The sequence below is a fragment of the Venturia canescens genome, chromosome 6 (genome assembly GCF_019457755.1).
Source record: "Venturia canescens isolate UGA chromosome 6, ASM1945775v1, whole genome shotgun sequence".
Classification (NCBI taxonomy): domain Eukaryota; kingdom Metazoa; phylum Arthropoda; class Insecta; order Hymenoptera; family Ichneumonidae; genus Venturia; species Venturia canescens.
The window spans coordinates 9,497,729-9,511,422 of NC_057426.1; the positions used below are offsets into that span (position 1 = coordinate 9,497,729).

The 13,694-nt window shown below is 38.3% G+C and overlaps 2 protein-coding genes across 13 annotated transcripts in view; one reads left to right on the forward strand and one right to left on the reverse strand.

Moving 5' to 3' along the window:
* Positions 1-727: 727 nt before the first annotated feature.
* Positions 728-2,888, forward strand: Cdk7 (Cyclin-dependent kinase 7). Its single transcript, XM_043422659.1, has 5 exons — positions 728-950; positions 1,030-1,089; positions 1,189-1,297; positions 1,698-2,143; positions 2,232-2,888. The coding sequence occupies exons 1-5, from the start codon at positions 897-899 to the stop codon at positions 2,580-2,582; spliced, it is 1,020 nt and encodes a 339-aa protein (XP_043278594.1). The 5' UTR covers positions 728-896; the 3' UTR covers positions 2,583-2,888.
* A 105-nt stretch (positions 2,889-2,993) lies between these two features.
* Positions 2,994-13,694, reverse strand: part of ATP8B (ATPase phospholipid transporting 8B) — a 39,779-nt gene continuing 29,078 nt past the window's right edge. For 8 of the 12 annotated variants that reach the window (XM_043422636.1, XM_043422633.1, XM_043422634.1 and 5 more), the window contains 9 exons: positions 12,983-13,625; positions 12,398-12,583; positions 10,927-11,668; positions 10,243-10,435; positions 8,557-8,705; positions 8,106-8,458; positions 7,587-7,812; positions 7,244-7,479; positions 2,994-6,926 (listed from right to left, as the gene is read on the reverse strand). In XM_043422636.1, the coding sequence (XP_043278571.1) occupies positions 6,510-6,926; positions 7,244-7,479; positions 7,587-7,812; positions 8,106-8,458; positions 8,557-8,705; positions 10,243-10,435; positions 10,927-11,668; positions 12,398-12,583; positions 12,983-13,625 (3,145 nt within the window). In that variant the 3' untranslated portion in view covers positions 2,994-6,509. The remainder of the gene's footprint in view (positions 6,927-7,243; positions 7,480-7,586; positions 7,813-8,105; positions 8,459-8,556; positions 8,706-10,242; positions 10,436-10,926; positions 11,669-12,397; positions 12,584-12,982; positions 13,626-13,694) is intronic. The other 4 variants (XM_043422628.1, XM_043422629.1, XM_043422626.1 and 1 more) reach the window with 4 other exon arrangements.

Here is a 13,694-nt window from a genome sequence, read left to right on the forward strand (position 1 = left end):
GTCATACGCACGTTTTCGGGCTTTGGTATTGATAAAATTGAAGATCCATTTTGCTTGTTGGGGAAGAAGAAACTTTTATTTTTTTCCAAATATCGCGGACGTTGCCCAAAAAAAGCAAATATCTCTGCTTTTTTGCTTCAGCTCTACTCACGCGTAAGTAATGGGCTAATGGGTCGATCGGCATCACAGCTGATTTCCTTTTTCGTTTGAGGCGCTTTACATTTCAGGGAACGAAAACTGGAATATAAAAACGGAGTAGAACGTACGTGTCAGTTTTATTTTTAAGAGCGCCAGAAAAAATGGGCAGCAGGATTTTTACCGACTGAACTAGAGCGATATATTTTGTGGGGATATATATAATGATGAACATTTTGAATTTACATTCGGTGGACCAATAAACAAGTCACGATGAAGAAAATTGCAAACAGTGATTATGCAAGAAAGTAATCTTACGATTTTTGTTACAGTTTATTGGATGGTTTGGAGCAAACCTATAAATGAGCAGCATCGAATCTCAGGAATAAATACGATTTGTAGGTAGCATAAAAGTAAAAAATTCGTGAATGGTTGCAAGTGTTGTTGAGGTTGTTATAGAATAAAGATTATTTTGAAGGAACATATATCTTTATATATTTGAACAATTTTTGGATTGATATGGCAAAATATATGGATTCTGAAGCTCGTGTTGTTACCGACGACATTTGTCACACACGACACACACGCGCTGCTGTGGCGCTGTGGTTGGCATTTGGTCGGCATCCCGCATGAATAGTTGATTGTTGTAAAACAAAAAAGCATGTTAATCATGTTTTTTTACGAATAATTTGTGAAGGAATGTTGAGTTGAGTAATCTGTGTACGAGGAATAATACTCCTCTGTAACGTCGTCAAGTTGCGATGGCCGATAAACTAAAAAGATATGAAAAAATTGACTTTTTGGGAGAAGGACAGGTTAGGATTTGTGTAGTTGAAAAAAACGTTCGAAAAATGTGTGAAAATAAGAAACCTTAATAGAATGGATTGATTTCAGTTTGCAACGGTTTATAAAGCGAAAGACACGGAAACCGATCAAATAGTTGCAGTGAAAAAGGTTTGTAATAGAACTATCGATATCATAATAAGACATATATGATGAAAACACTGACAAAATTCTACTGTCACTGTTCAATAATTATTTTCAATTTCTTAGATCAAAGTTGGAAGTCGAGCAGAAGCCAAGGATGGAATAAATAGGACAGCGCTACGAGAGATCAAATTGTTGCAGGAACTGAAACATGATAATATCATAGGCTTGTTAGGTAAAGTGCTTAGTTAACAAACAATTCACCCGAGACCCAAACAAGAGGATCATTGCAGTTTTTTTAATTAAAATCTTTTTTGCATTGTTTCCAACTTTTGTTTCATTTTGAAGAGTTTTTGTCATTGAATATTCACTAAATGCAAATTTATTGTACGCCATTTTCGTCATTATCAAAAAATTAAGAAAGTGGTATACTATTGAACTCTATTTTTGCAGGCAAGGAACATGTTATGCTAGGCAGATCAGGCTTCCTTACCATTCTATTGTATTTACATCTGAACAACTGGCTAGCACGGATCTAAAATTCAGATTACATTTCTCTTTTTCAAAAAAGATCTTGTTTACTCGTTGATCATTGATGACTCGAACATATTTATAACTTTGATGCATTATTGCAGATGTGTTTGGTCACAAATCGAACGTATCATTGGTCTTTGATTTCATGGACACAGATTTGGAGGTGATAATTAAGGACATAAATATAGTATTGACAACAGCGAATATTAAGTCATACATGATACAAACTCTCAGGGGTCTGGATTATCTACACTTTAATTGGATACTCCATAGAGACTTAAAACCAAATAATTTACTAGTCAATAGTCAAGGAGTGCTCAAGATAGGAGATTTTGGTTTGGCAAAATTTTTTGGCTCTCCAAACAGAATCAACACGCATCAAGTTGTGACTAGATGGTACAGACCACCGGAATTGCTTTACGGGGCAAGGCTCTATGCCACAGCGATTGACATGTGGGCTGTTGGTTGTATTCTAGCAGAACTTCTTCTGCGAGTACCATTTTTACCTGGAGAATCTGATCTTGACCAGCTCACAAGAATTTTTCAAGTATGCACCTAATCATTATATTACGTTTTTGTTTTTTTTTTCCATCTATATTCCTTCCATATAATTTTAATTTTGTTTCATCCAACAGACATTGGGAACTCCAACCGAAGAAAGTTGGCCAGGAATGACAGAATTGCCAGACTTCATCCAATTTAAACCGTTCCCAGGAACTCCCCTAAAGCACATATTCACTGCTGCGGGTGACGATCTTCTCGATTTAATAGCAAGCCTCTTGAATGTAAATCCAACTGAAAGATGCACTTGCGATCAAGCCCTTCAAATGCCTTACTTTGCCAACAAACCACCGCCTACACCAGGACCAAAGCTACCATTGCCAAACACCGTCATGAAACGTCAACCTGAAGAAAAGCCCAGTCTGAAAAGGAAGTTGCTCGAGTCCCTCGACGGTGGATCCTTGGCCAAAAGATTGCAATTTTAAATGAAAGCACGTTATATTCGTAATGCTAAAATGACATCGATAATTCATATTTTTTATAGTAAATTATCGTTCGCTATTGAAATCCGTTGTTCGAGCTCTCTCTCTTCTTTCGTTTTCCATCGACAGCCGCGTGTTACTTTAGAACATGCATATCTCTTTGCTCATGAATATTTCACGAACACTTTCTTCGACTCTATGTGTGCATCGAGCACAGAAAAGGATACATGTTAATTGAAAACTGAACGAGAAAATTATATCAGTTGTGTATCGAACGAAAATATAAATCTAATATTCATAATAACGTAATAATAACAAGTGTTTTTTGTCCAAAATTTCCAAACGAACGACTGGCTCTGAAAAGTTTTGAAAATGAACATGTGATACGATACACAATAGAAATATGCGTTAATGTAAGAATTTTAATTAATACTTTATTATTCTCATCCTTCTGTGCATTTGCATGAGGAACATATTCGTTTGTATTTGTTTGTTTGTTTTTTTTTACGTAACAATATTGATTTTCGTTCCACAATTTTAATTGTCGTATGACCGCATAGGTAAAAATATTTGATCGTGACGAATCGACATAATTGATCGGATTAATGTGAGTACTCCAAAATTTCGAGCGCAACGAGTGGTGTGGTGTGACCGTGATGTGTGTGTGTGTGTGTGTGTGTGTGTGTGTGTCAACCTGAGTTTCTCTTGCGAGCTGAGCCGCGTTCGAACAATTACATTTCCGTGATGAGTAGCAGAAAATATAAATAAGAATTCTTTCCGTAAATCACCAACAAATGATATTAGCATCTACGATAAACGGCCTAAGGAAGCGATCTACGCTCCACTCAAGATACCGTTTCAAACATAACAGTGAAAATAACATGTCCCATCTCAAAGCTGGAAAATACTCGACTTATTATGGCGCGCGGCGTGTACCCATCGGCTTGATTTAAAATTCGACAGTCAATTTAGAAAGATCTGAATGTTTTTTTTTTATTTTTTTTTTATTTTTAAGTGAATATTTGTTTCTATACTTTTCTCGGCCTGACCATGCATTAGGTAAGTTGAATGACAGGCCAATTTTTCTAGAGGACACGCACTGTTTTCCTGTTTTTATTTCACAACGTAAGGTGCACGTAGCACTCTCGTCGCATGTGTATCGGTCTGTAATAATACGTTGCAAGAAAAAATAGTAACACTAATATATTTCGACTTAATTTTATAATCGGCGAGGTATAAACAAAACAAAAACTAGCATTCTCTGTATTCTTTCTGGGCCCATGCATTTGCGATCAAGATTTAACAAAGAAAAAATCACGCCTCTCATTACAATTTCCAATGGGATTATCTTACTAATCGCAGCAGCGCGGCCTTCGTCAGTGAACCAACCAATTTATATGTACAGCACGAATAATTAAATCACATATCAGAATTGTAACTATATTACACGCAATTAACATTATAATCGAAACGAAAAGTGTATAAACGTACGGTTCATTGTAAAAATATATAACATTGTTGTGTGCATGAGAATTCTTTTTTCATACTCTCGTCATTGATAAAAAAAAAAAATCAAAAAAAAAGAAATGTAATTGGAAACCAACGAGAGAAAATAAGGAGAAAACTCGAAATAGGCTCGTGATCTATAATTCATAATTTTCACATTATTTCACCGGTTCGTTATTTTCGCACTGACATATACAAGCACACTGACGATTTATCACCTCGTATTTCCCTCCACCGAATCAAATAAACGGGATTAATCGAACGATAAAAATGATGAGCTATATCATTCTAACGATCTCCTCTTTCCTTTATTCTTCTTTTATCTACTCGTACGCATCAGTTTCCATGTTCGAAAGACCTTGGACTAAAAAAATAATTAAATAGATAAACAAAAGAAAGGTGAGGGTTGAATGCTTACATTTGTTTCATTCGTATTACGACGTATTACTGGCGTATTCGCATTTGATGAATAATCCATAGCGTTCGCGCGTGTATATTTTTCGTTTGAATGTTAGTGCATGTGTACACTGTAGAAAATTTGTTAACACAAACAAAAACAAGAGTGAATACATCATAAAGTAGCGAGACTAAAAAGAGATATCATAAGAGAACTAAGAGGTAGTCTAATGAATGTACCAAAAATCTCACGCATTACGTTTCGTTTCAATTTGTTCTCAGACACATTGAGAAAAGTGCAAAATAAAAATAAAATGCTGTCGTTAAACGAGAAAAAAAAGGGCCTGGTTATTTCGTCCAAACGCGTTACAATTTGATTGTGAACACACACTTTCCTCGATGCAGACTATCCTCCTCCCTAAGCTGCTTCTTCGTAATATTCAAAGTAGAAATACATATCTTATTGATGCTACTGCGTGTGATTTTTTTTGTTCTTTTCATTTTTCATTTGCTTCAATATTTATTATATATTCAGTAGTCAGTCCAAGGCAAACATTATCCGCGATAATATAATATAGCTACAATTTTTATGTTGGTTTATTTTTCTTTTATCCCCGTTTAATTATTCTTCCATTTTCTTTAGATCGTTCTACCTATATATTACTTTCTTTTAAAAAATGTATACTTAACATTTAATATAATATATAATATACGTATATGTATATATACATGAATATACAAGCTAATATATACACATATATATACACATACATATCTCTTTAAAATATTTACAATCAATACTATGGTACAGTATCAATAATCGTTTTTTGTCGTGTTAATGTTTTATAAAGGCAATTATCAATGTATCTATTACCGTTTAACGTGTGTGGTTGTAATAGGTTTTAATTTAGTATACAAGCAATATATATGTGGGGACATATATATCACCATAGCACGTCAACTTTTTTTTACAATATTTCATTTCTCGTGGTAAATTGGCATAACTCTATTATAATAGACGAATAGGAGGCTCTAAACCAGGGCTCTGTTTGTCTGTGTTTTTTCTTCGCGTCACTATGATTATACGTCCCAATAGTTGATTTTGCTCCAAGATCCGCTTTGATTAAATCACTGAATACTGTTTTCATTCGAATAATATTCTTCATTTGCCGAACGAACGAACATTAATGGCAACTTTTTCGCTTTTTTACTTCCAACACTCATCATTCTTTTCTCTCATAAAAACTATCTATACATTTGTGGAAGGACGTATAACCATGTAAAACCCGGGGATTTGAAGTTATTTTTGGGTAATATATTAAGAGATCATAGCTAATACTCGGCAAAACATTTTCGCTCGTCATTCTCGTCTCAGTTCAACATCAAATTATAACTTTTTGTTGTTTTCTACCGCGACAGCTTGGAATAGCTTATTCGGTATGAGCTATCAGTAAATGCCATCACGATTCATTTTGTAATTACTATAAGCCCATCATCCAACAATGCACGAGCATATATGAACGCACGCGCACGCATTTGTTTTATGTGTGAGTGTGTTTGCGTATTTGTGTGTATTTTCTATATCGATGGCCACAGAAGATCCGGTGTTTTCTGGATATTTGTGACGTGTTTTTCCACACCGTGCTAGTTAAATGTGTCACATATACGTTACGTATATATTGTTGAATCTCGTATGGAGAAAGTCTCCTACACGCGTGTCTGACTCTGGACCATCGATTGACAGGTCTGTCGAAAAACGATAAAAAAAAAAAAAAAGAAAAAAAAAGAACGGTATAATTTCAAAATGTCAAGACGAACTTGACAAAAAAACAAAAACGGTTCAGGTGAAGAAAGACGCGCGGGATTGTTCGAACGTAAAAAGTAGCCAATAGACGGTAACGGAAACATCAATGCATCAACGCACCACGAGGATTGTTGTTTCAGTTTTTCACACTTTCGAGCTCCGTGAAACTGGCGCGTTTTTTTTCGATTTTCATTTATCGTTGAGCCCGGCGGTATTAAGGAATCTCACAGATTAATAGTGTCCAAGCTGTGAGAGTTGCGCGAGGCACTGTCCTTGGGCGAAGTTGTCGCGACATTCACTTGCTTCGAGACGTTGTTCGTGAATGGCATCGCGAACTTGAAGTCCGAGCCGTTCGGCAATTTCCGCATTATTTTTCCAGAAGTTATGAGCCTTCCGAAACCTTCTTGATGGGCAAACGCGTAACCTGAACGTAGGGATCTTCGGGTACGCCTTGTCGAAGGTGTACGCAGTATATCCTGACTCTGTCGAGAACGCAATTGCGCGAGTCTCTGCTTGAGACGAACTCTGTCTGACAACGTTGGCCTTACGTCTATGAAGAAGAATCTCCACGAGAGGACTGGTATCACAAGTATTATACACGTTATTACCGTTGTGAACCAGAAAGTCGCTTCGGACATTGCCTGTGAAACAAATTACACTCGTTTAAACCTCTTCCCATTCTCTCACCTCTCCCCCACTGTCGCTTTATTTTGTTCATTTAATTTAAAATTATGAAGAAAAAATTATAACGAGTTTTTTTCTAATTCCATTTGATATTGTGAAAATTTGAAAATGATTAAAAACTCAAATACCATAAAAAAGAAAAATTGCTTTATAAGAAAAATAATAAATAAATAGTTTGAGTGTTTTTCAAAAATATCAATTCCACATGGGATCGTAAATCGTAAATAACAAAAATTTAGGTTTTATAATGAAGTATCGAGTATGTGTTCGTTACCATTGTAAGACTACCGACGTAACTCCCGCCTATGATGAAATTGTAGAAATAATCTAGAATGAAATACCATATGACCGAGCCCCACACCATAATATGATTGACAATCGTCCAATAGGATGTGTCCAGAGCTATTTGAACCGTAACGACTATGACTAATATAGTAGCTACCACGCTGCCCAGCAACATGTGATCGGAAAGTACATAGCCCTTGGGCGACACTCCGTCCTTGTAAGTTCCTGAAAAATGATAAATAAAAAAACGAGAGTAAGTGAGAAAAATTGAAGGAAAGAATATTTTCCCCGTTTGAAATGGTTGCTAGAACAGTAATGAGAGTAGAACTGACCGTAAGGTACCAAAAAAAGGACACAACTGGCAAAAAATCCATGCAGAGCGCTCCAACAAAATTCCTTCTTATTGAAGAGCAAATTTTTATGTCCCGGTGTGTACAGCTTCGGATACAATAAACTGTTTTTGTCATTGACGTCCTGATCGAATATACCGACGGACAAGACTGGCAGTGACGTGTAAAACAGATTATAGACAGAAATGTACATTGGATCGAATACGGTCTGGAAACGAGAAAAAAAAAACGAAAAATAATTAATCTCATCTCCCCGTGAGTATTATATCGTATACAAAGTATTCTTTGGTTCAGCATGTATATAAATAGAAATGAAAATTTCATCAGAATATATGTGTACTCAGTTCCGGGATCCTCAACTTCGGAGCAAAATGATTGCTCGAACGAAGGAGATTCCATTTGCAGATCGTATTCGCCTTTGAATCATCATATGAAATTTTCATTTCTATTCAAGTGATTCGGCTATTGCACTGTTGTAATTATTCGCGTTGGTAAACTTGCCTGTGCGCTGAATCCACAAAAGAAGGCAAACCAGATGTGACACAGGGTGAAGGCAAAGTTCTTGTAAAAAAAGTACCTAAGAAATTTACACATTCTATAATACGACCATCGGCCGTGGACGAGCAGCAGTCTCTCTAAAAATCTAAATTGTCCTATCGAATAGTCCGAAGCCAAGACAGCTTGGAGGCCCTCTTGACCGCTGATCCCGACGCCGATGTGGGCCGCTTTTATCATCGAGACGTCGTTCGCACCATCCCCGATAGCTAGTGTTACTGCTTCTTTGTTCTTTTTAATCAATTCGACGACCATTGCCTTTTGAAGCGGCGTTACGCGGCAGCATATTACTGATTTGCCTGCAAAGCAACAAAACAACGTGCAACTCAAATTATTTGACGATCTTTTCCCTATATTCTATATAATTTTCGAGTTATATTCGAGTGAGCGAACTCACATTGGCTGGAGACTTCGAGAAAGAGCAATTCAAGCTGTGGATGGAGCGCGTGGACGAGAGAATGTCCGTTGATAACGACGGCAAATCCGGTCGGCAATTCTGGTTCGTGTTCTTCAGGCTCATCCCTGTGGTTGTAGTCTGTATCGCTGCTGTTCAAAAGCCAACGATGGGAGCAAACATTTTAGGATAAAATATTTTTCAAATTTCATACGTTCGATCTGCGAGCGCGCGTCTTCTTCTCTCATCGCTTGTATTCCGTTAAATATCTCGAACAATATGAGGACTCAATGAGAGAGAGAGAGAGAGAGAGAGAGAGAAAGTGACAGAATATATCGGGAAGGAAGAAAGAAGCGAGGAGCTTCCACACGCTTACAAGCACATCGAATATCGAGACAGCGCGCGCGCTCTTTTTTCATAATACATATTGGGATAAATATATATAATAAATATATAAAGTGACAGAAGCGACCTAACGCCATAAATATTATATGTATAATCGAGACTATATAATGAGATTAGGATTAATATTAAGCAGTCAGAAAGAGAAGGAGTGAGTATCAAGCATCGCGGTATGTCTCATTGCATACTCGTTGACTCCGGGAGGTGAGGTTGGAGAATCAGGAAAGAAAAAAATCATTCCGCAATGTTTAATTTGACGATTCGTAATATATGGGGAAAAGATAAACAGTGAAACGGAAATAAAAGAAAACTAAACAAACCCAAACAAAAAGTAATTCACATCATTCCATTGAAACAACGTATCGAGACGTGTCTTGTACTTATGCGACATAGGAGAAAAAGGGGTTCAAGTGAGGGTACAGAAAATAGTCTACTTGGGTCGATAAAACAACGATGCATGAGTGATAAATTTATTTTTCAAATTGATTCTTATGAAAAAAAAAGCTCATTGGAACCGAGCACGGGAGCGGCTCGTTATTTGAGAAAGGAATTCGTCGATTATCATTTGTGCTTCTTGCTATATTTAATGAACCAGTAATTAATTAATTAATAATTATTAAACGACGTAAATACAGGAACTTATTCTTTTGCGTTTTGTCAACCGCGCGTAAGTTGAAGCGACACACGTGGAAACAAACTTCAGATCGAATGCCATTTCAAAAGTAAACAACCGCCGCCCATATCGGTCAACAATGAGTTGTTGTAAGGGTCAAACTCGCATGCGTTGAATTGAATGTTTCATTACAAATGTATAGCACAGACTCGTGACTCGTAACGGAAGAATAAGTAAAAGTTCCAAAGAGTCATTGTACATAAACTATATAACGAGTGTGAGTGGGCAAGGCTACACTAGGAAGATGTCGACAAGCGTCTTTCCAAGCAACCGTGAAATAGTGGACAGAATATGCGAATAGATTTGTGGTTCTTCTTTTAATTTTCATTGAATTTTCTTCAACTAACGAGACAGTGAACGAATGCATAATACGGGATACGACGGTGCGACATTCAATGGATCATGTTAATTGGAGTAATCGAAATGAAATAAAAAATCATAAATACAAATAATAATTGAAAAAAAATATATATGAATAAGAACATGAAGAAGAATCGAGTTTGATAAATATTTATGCGGTGGTGGCGTTAATCAGTCATAATAAGGAATGCAAAAAAGAATAAAATGCTGGATTATGAATTTGATTTGTACTCCGTCTCTTTCGTTTGCCTGACCTTTCCTTGTCCCACCTGAATGTGACGATGGAGAGAGCCGGCCTGTTTTGATGATTCGAGGCCGTCTTTATTGTTTCGAGAAACCGTGTCAACTGGGTCTCTACACCATCGTAAGTCGTCGCGTCGACGATAAATACATCCGTGAGATCATCGGTGAGCAGTTGGCAAGAGTAGCCAATGTTTATAGCCGTTTCTGTTTCGTCAAATGAAAATTGTATTTAGTGGAGTACGTATTGATCGGGAAAGGAAAAAAGGTTAGATAGCCATACAGACTTGGTTGGAGAGGGAGTGCAAGAAAATGTTTCACCATCGACCAAAATTCTCCGTTCGAAAACGAATGCTCATCGGGGTCGGTAGTTTCCAATATTTCAAGAAAAATCTTCCGATAGCGAGTGGAAAAAGGTCATGAATTTTTGCCACAATATTATACTTTCCAATTAATAAAACAAAAGACTACCGTGTCCCTTAAAATTGGAATGAATTTTTTTTGTTTGTTAAAAAAAATCCCTTTACATTGAAACATGGAATCACTTTGAACAAGCGGCGCTTGAATGAGATCGTGGCTGATAGGTTAATATTGATTTGTTAAAATAGGATTCGAGTCGGAGAAAAAAAATAGTTCAACTTTGCTTCGATTTCACCGCCTCTTATTCAAAGAAGCCTTTCAAAGAAGTTTGCACATACCCTGTTTGTCACCGGTAAGAACCCAAAGTTTGATACCAGCGAGACCCAAATTAGCAATGGACTGAGGCACACCGTCCTGCAATTTATCCTCTATAGCAGTCGCACCGAGAAGCGTCATGTCTTTTTCGATTTCCTCGTATATCGCGTCGAGTTTGTCGTCGCGATCCTCTGTGCTAACTGCGGCTTCCTGATGCCTTTGTTTCCAGTCATTAAAAAAGCTCTCATCGAGATCGCGTACGGAAAGACAAAGGGTCCGGAGTCCTTCTCCCGCAAATTTATTAAGATGCTCGAGCGTCTTGTTCTTAATATCCTCGCTGTCGCTCTTCAGTCTCTCGTAAATAACGTTATCAGCGCCTTTGCAATAGAGTCGCAAATGCCCATTTCTACGCAATATTACGGACATTCGTTTTCTCACGTTATTGAAATCGAGGATACACAACAATTCGTAAACCTCACGATTTTCGGCAACGTCGATCGTTATGCTGTTTGGCGAGCGTTCACGAAATACGAAGCCAAAGTTTCTCGCTGCTGAGACGAGGGCCGCTTCGTCGGGCGATTGTGCCTGATACTCGAGTCTCCCATGTTTCTCTTCGGGCATTACCGTATGACAGAGAGCCAACAGACGAAAGAAACTGTGAACGTCCTCGTTGTCCTTTCTCACTGCTTCCAGGAGCGCCGGATCGTAGAATTTGAAATCTTCCTCGTAATCCTTGTTGAAGGAGAAATCCAGCGGTGGCACGGTCTGTCAAAGTACAAGTGAATTTATTATCCTTTTTGTCAGCCATTCATTCCCCTCCTAATCACCATTAATAACGGATAGATATGACGTACGATTCAGGTAAGACACAATATACCCCTGGATAACTATCTACGCAACAAATTTGTTAATTCGGACGACCGAGCAGGAAAGTGACAGAAAGACAGTAAGGTCAGAGAGCAGGACAATACCGAGGTTTACCCATCGAAGAATTTCATTGATTCATTGAAATGTAGCTGTAGATGGAGGAAACAAATGATATATTCAAGTACCCCACAGTCACCAGTGTTTTAGAATTCCAATACCCAGATCTGAAAATATACGTGGAGGAGAATCCAGACATTTTTCTCTCTCTCTCTCTTTCTTTCGATAGTACGAGAGTTGTCACGAGTTGTTACAATCAATGGGACGGACGAGCAAAATCCAATTTTTCCCTCGAATTATTATTTTCTTTGAAAATATAGCTTCGAATTAAAAATCCACCATCAACGCTGAGACTCTTGGCGGAAAAATAGGTAGAAGAAAATTGTATATTGCTCTCATTAGTACCGAGCGAGAAACACAGAGAGGCGAGATGGAACAGCCGCGACTGCGTAGGCGGGCGGAGACGGCTGCGGCGGAGGAGGATCAGCAGCGAGACACGAGTACCCCTTATACGTGGGAAATATGATTTACGAGACGAAATAAAGTTGTTCTGAAAGTAAGCATGCGTACTGAGGACTCTGCGTGAAGCGTAGAACCTTCGATGATGTTGGGCTCCGGCGTCGTGCTCGACATTCCATCCGCTTGTTCCAGTAGACGCGCGTTTGCACCGCTAATCGGGCTATTAACTCGATGCACAAATTCCTGGCCGTTTTTCCAATGCATCGTCCCCCCCGTCGGGATAGTTTTCGCCACTTTCTGCATGCGGCATACACACGTTGTATAAAATGCATGACCATCTTTCGTTTTAATGAGCCTTTCCGAATTTTCTCGCCCTTGGTAACGTTATCAACATTAGGAGCATTTACGGGGACATTGTAGAAATTTACTCAAAGAGAGCAGCAAACTCCCATCACACGGCGTTACAAGTATACCATTAATCGTGAAATGAGATAAATATCGAATGAAGAGAAAACAATAATTTTCACGAGTTTTTGCATCGGCAATGGGTTTCCCCGTTATACTCGAGCGAAGTGAAAATCGTGTAGGGTGTTACATCGGGTATAAAACGAATGGAATGATTTTCGTATCGTCTCTCGTGTAAATGATGATGTCGAGGTTGAGAGTAAACGAGAGAAAAATGAAAAAAAGTCTTACCTCGCTGAGATCGATGACTTCACCGGTAACGTCGTCGATTATGTCTCCGTAACTTTTACCCGCGACCGAGCACTTGTTAAAAGTCATTATATTTTGCGTCAAAGTTCCCGTTTTGTCAGAAAAAATATATTCAATCTGTCCAAGTTCCTCGTTAAGAGTCGTAGTCCTTGCCTTAGCGTGGGTGTTGGTCGGGGCGTGATACATTTCCTCGTCCCAATTGATTAGAAAGGATTGTACAAATCTAATAACCTCGACACTGACGTAAAGACTGATTGGTACGACGGTGTTCAATACGATTGAGTAAGAGAAGAAAACGAGGAGAGCTATCACGGTTGCACCACCGAGCGGCTCACTCGGAACCAGCGAGTCCCACGGTAAATACACTTGAAAATAACGTCCGACGAGGCTCTCCCATATTCCGCAACCGATCATGCAGAATGCGCACAATGACAGCAAGAAGAATACTATTCCGATGATGAGGAGATTAAGCAGTCTGTCGATCGAAGTCCTCTTGAATTTCGTCTTTCCCGAGTTTTGCATGAGCTTCGTGTCTCTGCCAGCAAAGATCACCACGCCGTAGCACCATTGCGTGTTCCTCAACACGCAACCCCTCAGGATTATTTTGTCGTTGTCGAGCACGTATCTGAAGATCGAAATGAACGAGGCATTTTTTTTTCTTCTTTCAACCAATTGAGCTCGAATCGCTCGATTT